The following is a 9,857-nucleotide window of genomic DNA, read 5'->3' on the forward strand; positions in this document are numbered from 1 at the left end:
GCCATGGGATGGGTGGAGCGGAGGGGGTCAGAGCAAGATGAAAGTGTGCCCTGCAGTTTGCGGGGTGCATTAGAAACAGTTTGTCATGGGGATTTTCTTTTTTTTTTTAGGGAGGGGGGACCGAGAAAGAAGTGGACAGAAAAAGCTGACAGTGTACCATGGAGATGAGAGTGGAGCAGAGTAAACTGAGAATGTGCCACTGGTATGATGAGAGATCAAGCTTGAGGGTGTGCCATGCGGAGGATAGGGAAGTGATACAATGATAGTTGGGGAGGAGAACAAATGAGAGGTGTGTGCCGGGGGGGGGAGGGGAAGGAGGATAAGTGGAGCATGAGAGGTGGGATATCGCAGGAAGAAGACTTTGGAGGCAGAGAGAATTATGGATCTTGCTGGGAGCTTGAGGGAGAGAGAATTGAAGTTGGAGTGAGAGATGGAATGGAGGAGGCTGAAGCATGAGGAGGGAAAATGACAGGAAGGAATTTCAGGCCTTAGGTTGGGGAATTGTGTGCAAAAACAGTACAAATAATCAACGCAAAATTTTCAAATATTGTGCACAGAATTCCTCCATGACTATAATGACCAATATTTTATGAGCATAATTTTAGGAAGGATATACTGTTCCTCTAGTAATTTAGGACATGATCTGGTGACATAAATGTTCTAAGCTAAATCAAAGAATGAATGTGTATGTGCCAGTTACATGTGCAGCTGGAGCATCCATTCTAGATTTAGTACCATCTAAAATGTTAAAGGGCACCACATAGCAACATTATCCAGTATGCAGTGAAATTTTAGAACATATATGTATGTGTGCTAGAACATACATGTTCTTCAATGACCGTGGTCAGTATGTCCGCCGTGATATGACCGGGTGGAGTTGACTGAGCACAACACACAATTAATTTTAAAAATTTAAGAAATAGTAATTATAGGGAAAAAGACATTTCATTTAAAATTTATTACATGTGAATGTCAAGCATATGGTGAATTACCCAACATTGTTATATTGTGCACTAGAACATACATGTATATGGTAGTCATTTTAGAAACATGCACATCTATGTTTTATAACGTTGTCAGGTATCACTTTTGGGGGTAGGGAAAAACATTGGAGGATTAAGGGGATGACCTTTCTTAAAACTTCCAATGGTGTGCAACTCAAACTTGGAGGGCAGATGAAAATCCAGAGGTTGATCTTTTTGGGCACAGATGTGCTTTACTTTTCTGAAATAGGGAATACCCTGCCTTAAGTCTACCCCAAATGCACCCAGACTATGCCCTCTTGCCACATGCAAATTTGGAGCATTTTGTAAATTTGGAATTTAGTTGTGTATGTAATAAGCATAGTTATGCATTGTCTAAAACATGCACATAGCTTCTAAAATAAGCACCTAGGGACCGATATTCAGACTGCGGGAGGCAATCCGGCTACCTCTTGCCATATCTGGCCACTGACATTGAATGTCCGGTCTAAATTCAGCTATGGTAGACATATCTGGCCAAGCTGATATTATTCAGCTGGCCTGCTAAGTCATAGCAGCCAAAGATAAACCTGCTAGACTTAGGTGCTCAACCAATGAATATTGGTGTTGACTGGCTAGTGACCAGGCGAGCCGGAGGCCAGGATATTTAGCCATCCAGAAGTCGTTACCATCCAGCTAAACAGTGCTGAATATCGAGTGACTATATAATCCTACTATTTCTCTAATACAATTCTAGTTTACATATGTGACTTCAAAAAAATCTTACCCTGTTTTTGCAAAGTTTGCCCAGTATCTCATTATAGTTCTACTCAAAAACTCTTCAGCCTTTGTGTAATTAAGTCTTCTATTCATAGGTAATCCAAATACAAACTCAATTTCATATCCATGCATTACTCCCATCCACTTTGGCCAAGCAAGCTTTGATGATCGATGATCAAAGTAGTATAAAAATGCTTTGTTTCCAAGTTCTGTAAATTTTTTTGTAAACTCTAGTAGAGGGCATATAATATTATAGTCCCCTACAATATCATCCATAGCGTCACGATTTTTTTCTGGATTCTGATCCTCCTCCCAATTTGTGTAATGAAAAATGACAGATTCCAATCCAAGTTCTGTAGCTTTGGGGAAAGATAGTTTTACACTTTCTTGAAATTCTTTGCTATTTATAAGACTTTCATTATCTTTGCTAAAACCTGGTACTCGATACACTAAAAAATAGGTTCCTTCATCTTTGTTAACACCTGTTAAGATCTGTGTTTTCTTAAATTGTCCAAGCTTGACCAATATTTCAGGCTTTTCTGTGAGGAAATCTCCATCAATTGTTGGAAGAAAATTGATCTCAATAACTGATTTATGTGTTAACACAGAAAATGCCTTTTCAATTATTTCCTGGGGAGTCTTATTTCGAAGACAAAAAATGATCTCTGCTTCATTGCTATCAGAACAATTGACTAGGTTAGCTAGGATCAAGGATCTGTTTCTGGCCTCATTTGGACTTACGGAAGCCCATGGAGCATTCGATGCACCGCTTTGCATAATAGCTCTTGTGAAAAAGGGATGACTTTTAGGGGACAAGATATGAAAACTAACAGATGCTGCTCCAGCACTCTCTCCAAAAAGAGTTACACTTTTAGAATTACCACCAAAAGCTGCAATATTTTCATGAACCCACTTAAGAGCTAATTGTTGGTCAAGCAGTCCTACATTTCCTGGAGCTTCTTGGTTCCCTGGAAAGGCCAAGAATCCTAATACACCTACTCTGTAATTTACAGAAACAACAACTACACGTTCTGTGCGGGCTAAAAATTTGCCATCATAGACATCTAAAGATGATGTCCCAGTCTCAAAACCTCCACCATAAATCCATACCATGACACTTGCATTTTTTGGCTTGGGTGTAGGAATCCATATATTGAGATATAAACAATCTTCACTAAGCTTGGTATTTGGATTCCACATTTCTGATCCTGGGAATCCAGGAAAGGTCTTATCAATGAACTGGTAGCACGAGTCTGCATATTTGGTGGCATTCCAGATATCTGACCATGGTTTATAGGGTTTTGGTGTTCTGAATCTTAGCATTCCGATAGGTGGCTCTCCATAAGGAATTCCAAAAAAAGCCGTTACTGTCCCAGAAAGAACTGATAGCTGCAGCCCTCTGATTTTTCCATTCTTGGTAGCAATAACAACATCCTCCTGACCTTGTATATTTAGGATCAACAGGTACAATAAAAGAAGACAAAAGGATAGCTTGATATTTTCTTTTGTGTTATGTGCCATTTTCATCTCTAAAAGAAGAACACAAAAAGATTTTATGTTATAAGCATTTTTTATGATTAATTTGGTTCTGTATTTTATCTTTTAATTACACTAGCATGACACTTAATGGTGTACAATTCTTGAGACCATGCCTTCAAAAAGATATAAAATGTTGAAGTCAATCCAAAGGACAGCTACTATAATGGTGCATGGTCCTCTTCATAAGTCGTATGGGGACAGACTTAAAAATTACACTAACCGTAACGTATGAAAAGATGGTATATGGGATCAAAAAGAAATTACAATCTCATAGACTGAGGCAAAGAGTGTTAATACAGGGTGGTTGAGGATCTCAGAAACCAGCTTTGACATAAGTGAATGGATCTCAAGGCCAAGACTTACAAGATCCAAGTTTCAATCATTGATCCTGAAAACCTCCCCCTCCTTCTGTAATTGTAAAATAAATTTTTATTATTTCTTTCTTTAAAATGCTTCCAATAGTGGACCTTCTTCTTATATTCTATATAAATCACTATTCACCCAGCAAAGAAACTGAATAACTTATCTTAGATGCAAATGATCCAATGCCCAATGGGACCTATTCACCGTTTAGCACCCAGCCTTTATCGGGAGTTATGCAGCTAAAAATAGATGCAGCATCATTTATTGAACCCTTGAGAAAGCTTATATGAAGGGCAAAACGGTTCTAGTTGGGCTTTGGATCATTTGCATCTGTAATGCCAAGTTTGTTAGGTGGTCAGCCCTTCATGGCATACAAAGAGACATACACAAGGTTATGCTTATTATACTAATTTATTCATTACATAAATTGCATAGCAGTAATATATAAAGCACAAATGATTTAGAACTTCACCTTGACTGCAGCAACACCACTCCTCACAGCTGTAGAATCCCCTTTTCAGGCAGCTAATTGACCGTGTCAATCGTGGGACTATCCCTTTACGGCACACCGATGGATTCTGAGGAAAGTCCTGCACTTGCTCCTTTTATACAAGTCTTCACATTACGTGTTATGTGACTGACTATTATGCCTCATTCTGTGTTTCTGTAGTAAACAGCAGTTTTGAGTTATCACACTTTAAACCAAGATAAGATTCTAGCCTCCACCAACCTCCACCCCCCCTAATGAAGTATCCTGAGATTCATTGTTCTTTGCTCATGCTGTTTCTCACGTACACCAAATTCCACAAGCCAGCTTCTGGAAATGGCTGCACAGCATCTATTTAAGATAACTTATTCAGTTTCTTTGCTGGGTGGATAATGATTTTCAATATACAGTGGTGCCTCACACAACGAACTTAATTCGTTCCAGGAGCAAGTTTGTTATGCGAAAAGTTCGTTATGTGAAACGCGTTTTCCCATAACAATACATGTTAAAAAAAATAATTCGTTCTGCAGCATAAAATATGCTAAGATGACATAAAAAAAGATAAATTTGTCAAAATGGTGAAAATGGTGGTCTTGCTGAGGCCAAACTCTTTGACGAGGTCACACTGTTTTACCCCACATTCACTCCTTCTAATTATTTCCCGTTTCATTTCAACAGAAATCACCTTCCTGCTTTTTTTAGAAGCCATGATATATAAAAAATATTGAGTTTATCTTAAAAGGACGACTGTATACAGTGAGAGAGGGCAGAGTCTCAGCGACAAAAACTGGGACTTAACTTTTCTTTTTTTTTTTTTTCTAGCATCGGGGAAGCGGCGAGAGTAGCTCCGCCCCCCCCAACGCATCAGCAGTAGGCGCCGGGCCCCTCCATAAAAGGAGGCGAGCCGACGGTCCGCAACTGCACAGGGAGCCAGGCGAAGGGCTGTGAGAGAGGGCAGTTAAGCGCAGTGACTAACGACTGCCTGCAGTGCCTGCGCGGAAGGATGCAATACATCGGCAGCTCGGGCGACTTCGTTGTGTGAAACGAAGTTCGTTGTATGAATCAAGACATGAAGTTCGTTGTGTGCAGCGTTCGCTGTGCGAGGCGTTCGTTGTGTGAGGCACCACTGTAGTTCATGCTGTTTCCTATCAAATTGCTGTTTTCAATGGGGAGTAGGATCATTCTTACCATTATATATATTTTTTTAGAGAAATTAAAGGGCTCTTTTAATAAAGTGTGTTAACAGCTAACACAGTGACATTATGGCTTGTGTGTGCTCATTCATATGTTAATTGCACATTATTCTCCCTCCCCCCTTATATGAAGCCATGGTAGGCTTTTATATCGCCGGCTATAGTGGTAACAGCTCCGATACTCATAGAATTCCTATGAGTGTCGGAGCTGTTACCACCAAGGCCAGTGATAAAAAAAATCTACCATGGCTTTGTAAAAGGGACGGGGGCAGGGTGGAGGTATATTAGGAGATCAGGAAATAAGCAGGTCATTGGCAGAGAATGGTCATGGACTGTATAATGTGCTGAGCACAAGGTCCCCCCTTCCCCCATATATGTATATAGCAAGACTTGGTCGGGAATGGCTCCCAGATGGCTAAGTACAGTTTGGCCGTCTAAACTCTGATATTCATTGGGAGGTAGCCAGCTATCTCCCATGAAATATGACACTTACTGGATTGGCGGGGACCCGCTATGTCACATGATATAGCCAGTCACCCCCAATATTCATTAGCCGGCTAGCTAAGGCTAGCAGCTAGATAAACCTGCCTAAAAAGCAGGCCTATCTTTTACCACGTTGCCTTAGCCAGCCAACTGCTGAATAATGGCCAAATAAGTCTGAGTTGGCAAGCTTTGATCTGGCTATACAATGCCTGTGGCTGGATAAGGTCCCAGCATGAATATGTGAGATCGCCGCAGACCATAAGAGGTAGCCGGGCTGCCTCCTACAGTCTTAATATCAGGTCCAAGGTACTTAAGAACATAAGAATATCTATACTAGATCAGACCAATATTCCATATAACCCACTATCCATCCTGTTTCCAACTGCGGCCAATCCAGGTTACAAGTACCTGGCAAAATCCCTAACATTAGCAAAATTTTATGCTGTCAATCCTAGGGCAAATGGTGGCTTCTCCCATATCTGCCTCAATAGTAGAGTATGGACTTTTCCTGCAGGAACTTGTCCAAACCTTTTTTAAACCCAGCTACGCTAACAGCTGTTACCACATTCGATTTTGACTGCGTTCAGTTTCTCCAGTGTACAGTAGAGATAATTTTTTTTTAGCCCACATATACCAGTATTTTTTTACATATTCTGATAACCCAACATCCCTTGGTTTGTTGACCACATGACGCCTGAAGAAGGCTCTGGTAGCCTGTGTTGGGTCACATTTATAAAGGGTCACACTAATAAAATTTGAATTCATAAGATTAAAGACTTTGAGGCATTCTGTCTAATTCATTAAGTGCTCTTGACTACCACGGTTGTAACAGTATTGAGACTCCACTTTCTGTGCTCCTAGTTATAGTCTATGTCAGGGGTAGGCAATTCCGATCCTCGAGAGCCACAGGCAGGTCAGGTTTTCAGGATATCCAGGATATAGGTGAACCTTGAACAATTAGCCCATTCTCTACGAAAATGACATTGTACAACAGATGTCCTCGACCTCGTCAAACAACAGACATTCCCACAACCTGTGTGCATTTTATCTTCTCTAATGCCCTATGGACACCTTCTAGGGCAAGCCATACCCCCGCATCCTCTTATACAACCTCGTTAAATACATCTGACTGTTCTTTTAATTGTCCATATTGTAGCTTGACCTTTGACTGTAATGCCTGTTTTTCTGTTGGCTAATGTTCTCCCGGATCTGAGGAAGATCCCCATGATTTACATGGGCTCTTTATTGTAAATCACCTATAATAGATTAGATTTGATTTTACTGCTAACCCCAGTCATTAGTAATTTGGCCTCATTGCTAAAATAGGATGGAAATTATGAAGCTGCATTAGATGTGAATTTACTAATAACTTTTCTTAACGGTAGCACATGTTGATAACTTCCACCCTAAGTGCAAAAACGTAGCACACTTTAGTAAAAGACCCCCTAAGTGTGTACAAGTAAACAGCTATCAATGCTGCAACATTTCATTTAACCCCACCTCCCCTTTTTACAAACCCGCTGCGATGCTCATAGGAATTCTATGAGCGTCGGAGGTGTTACCGCTGCAGCCGGCGCTAAAAACCGCACTACAGTTTTGTAAAACATACCCCCCTTTTTACCCAACCACAATAGCATTTTTTTAGCACAGGGAACCGCGCTGAATGCTCGGCGCGGCTCCCGACAATGATAGAGTTCCTATGAGTGTCGGGAGCAGCGCGCAGCATTCAACGAGGCTCCCTGCACTATAAAACACTATTGCAGTTTAGTAAAAGGGGGAGGATAATGTTTTACATTTATGAGGAAAGGGGATGTTTTGCTATCATTTTGTGAAATAATTTTAGAATATTTACTACAGTATAACTATGATCCTCTTTTACAAAGGCGCGCTAAGCATTTTAGCGCAGATTTAGCGCACACTGAATCAATGCGTGCACTACCGTGTCCATAGGATAACATGCACGTGTTGGTGTTTAGCGCATGTTTAGTGTGCGATATTTAGCACGTGCTAAAAAGTATAGCACTATGCTTTTTAGCGTGTGCTAAATGCTAACGCATGCATGTTATCCTTTGGACGCGTCAGCGGTTAGCGCACGCATTGATTCAGCGTGCACTAAATCTGCGCTAAAACGCTTAGCGTGTCTTTGTAAAAGAGGGCCAAAGTTAGACCTAGGGGGTTGCAAACCCCATTAAAAATGTCTTTTAGTCTGATCTTGTCATTTACTTTCAATTAAAATGTACACAAAAGTTCTTTATATTCTGCTTCAGTACCCATTGCATAATGTCATACTTAACAAAGTGCTCTTTGTTAGCATGGAGTGCTCCCTTCTCACAAGCTGACTGATTAAGCACAGACCATTTAACTGTTCTTCTATAAATGGAAAGATGCAGAAAAGCAAGAAAGATCAGACCTTAAGAAACTGGGTAAGTGAATGAGCGCGGGAAGGCAAAACGAGAGGCATGGGGAACGAGTGAGTCAGAGGGGAAGAAACAAATCAAGAGACTGCAAAAAAAAAAACCTGTCCCACCGAAAAATATTTCAGAACGTTTTATCACGTTCAGACATGATCTTAGACAGAGAGAGTCATATGCATCAACATGTAATGTAATGTAATGTAATTTATTTCTTATATACCGCTACATCCGTTAGGTTCTAAGCGGTTTGAAGAAAATATACATTAAGATTATAAATGAGAAGTAAGAAGGTACTTAAAAAATTCCCTTACTGTCCCGAAGGCTCACAATCTAACTAAAGTACCTGGAAATTAATAAAGAAGAGAAAATAAAGATGGTTGAAAAAAGAAAAATTCTATGTGAACTTATAGGATGGACATTAAACTGACAGTGAAGAACTGTATGAAAAATACATATGGAATGCAGTTAGAGTTTTCCTTATTCCTAGATATACAAGGGTGGTTTGAAAGCTTTGGTATAAAAGCAAGTTAAATAATGCCATCTCCATTGAGAGCCATATACTTATCAGCAAGTTTCCAGAGGTTTTGGGGTTTTTTTTCGTATCGTAGGAAAAATAGCTTATGAAAAAAAAAAAAAAATCCCCTGGAAATTCACTGATAAGTCTCGATGGAGACTGCATTCTTTAACTTGCTTTTATACCAAACTTTTCAACAATGAATTGAGCATAAAGCAATACTGTGCTTATAGATCTGTATTTTCTGTATTTATTTACTGCTTTGCTTTTCAACTGAGAGCTCAGTAAGTCGGCTATTAATCTTAATTGCTGGAGCTCGGGTTAGAATGATTTCTTGAACAACGAACTGTAAAAAGCTCAAGTTATATATTTTATATATATATGCTGTATATAACTGTCAAATCATTGACAAGGCTATGCTATATTTGCAATAGTAAAGTTCAATTCATTATCATTTCTGGCCAATAAATGTTTCATGCTTCTGTTGTGGTTTTATTTGCTTAAGTATCTTAACAGAGAATAGAGCACAACAAATCATTTTAAAGAGAGAAAAGTTGTTAGATTCATTTAGCAGAGTTTAATCCTAGCGTAATACTATCAAGGTTTAGGGGAATGTTTCATACATCAGTGGCATGAGCTGCAGGGACTGTCCTCAGCTGAGAAGCAAATGGGCAAAACGCAACATAACACACCCCAGCCCCTCACATAACAGCGTATAAATCTGCATTTGTGCATGCAATATTGGGAAAAAAAAAAAAAGATATTAAAAAAGAAAAAAAACCACTTACCCTGGTCAATAATATAAATAAACTTAGTCATAAATGGCTTAATAAGTGTTTTCAGTGTAGCATGCAGCTGCAGTTTCTGTCTTGTAAATTGGATAGTACAGACATTAATAGCAACTGGTTTTGATTCCGGGATCGCGAGACTTGGCAGCCGCAACATGATCTGGAGGCAGTCTTCTGACATCTGTTCCAGGGCTAAGGGTTCAGAGCTACGTCTAAGAAAACACAAGCTTAAGACACACTGTGTAGGTTTTATTGCCAGTTGGAAATGTATTTATCTCAGGGCTCCGTCATTTACGACAGTTGCAGCCTTTCAAACTCGGAAATAACACTTGGT

At 39.8% G+C, this 9,857-nt stretch overlaps 1 protein-coding gene across 2 annotated transcripts in view; it reads right to left on the reverse strand.

The window, feature by feature from the left end:
• The window catches only part of BCHE (butyrylcholinesterase), a 44,975-nt gene extending 35,330 nt beyond the window's left edge, over positions 1-9,645 (reverse strand). The window contains exons 1-2 of one of the 2 annotated variants that reach the window (XM_033957753.1): positions 9,524-9,645; positions 1,750-3,271 (exon numbers count right to left, since the gene is read on the reverse strand). In XM_033957753.1, coding sequence (XP_033813644.1) covers positions 1,750-3,271; positions 9,524-9,554 — 1,553 coding nt within the window. In that variant the 5' untranslated portion in view covers positions 9,555-9,645. Of the gene's footprint in view, positions 1-1,749; positions 3,272-4,116; positions 4,227-9,523 lie in introns of those variants that run through there. The other variant, XM_033957754.1, reaches the window with a different exon arrangement.
• Between the last annotated feature and the right edge of the window lie 212 nt (positions 9,646-9,857).

The sequence above is a fragment of the Geotrypetes seraphini genome, chromosome 9 (genome assembly GCF_902459505.1).
Source record: "Geotrypetes seraphini chromosome 9, aGeoSer1.1, whole genome shotgun sequence".
Classification (NCBI taxonomy): Eukaryota; Metazoa; Chordata; class Amphibia; order Gymnophiona; family Dermophiidae; genus Geotrypetes; species Geotrypetes seraphini.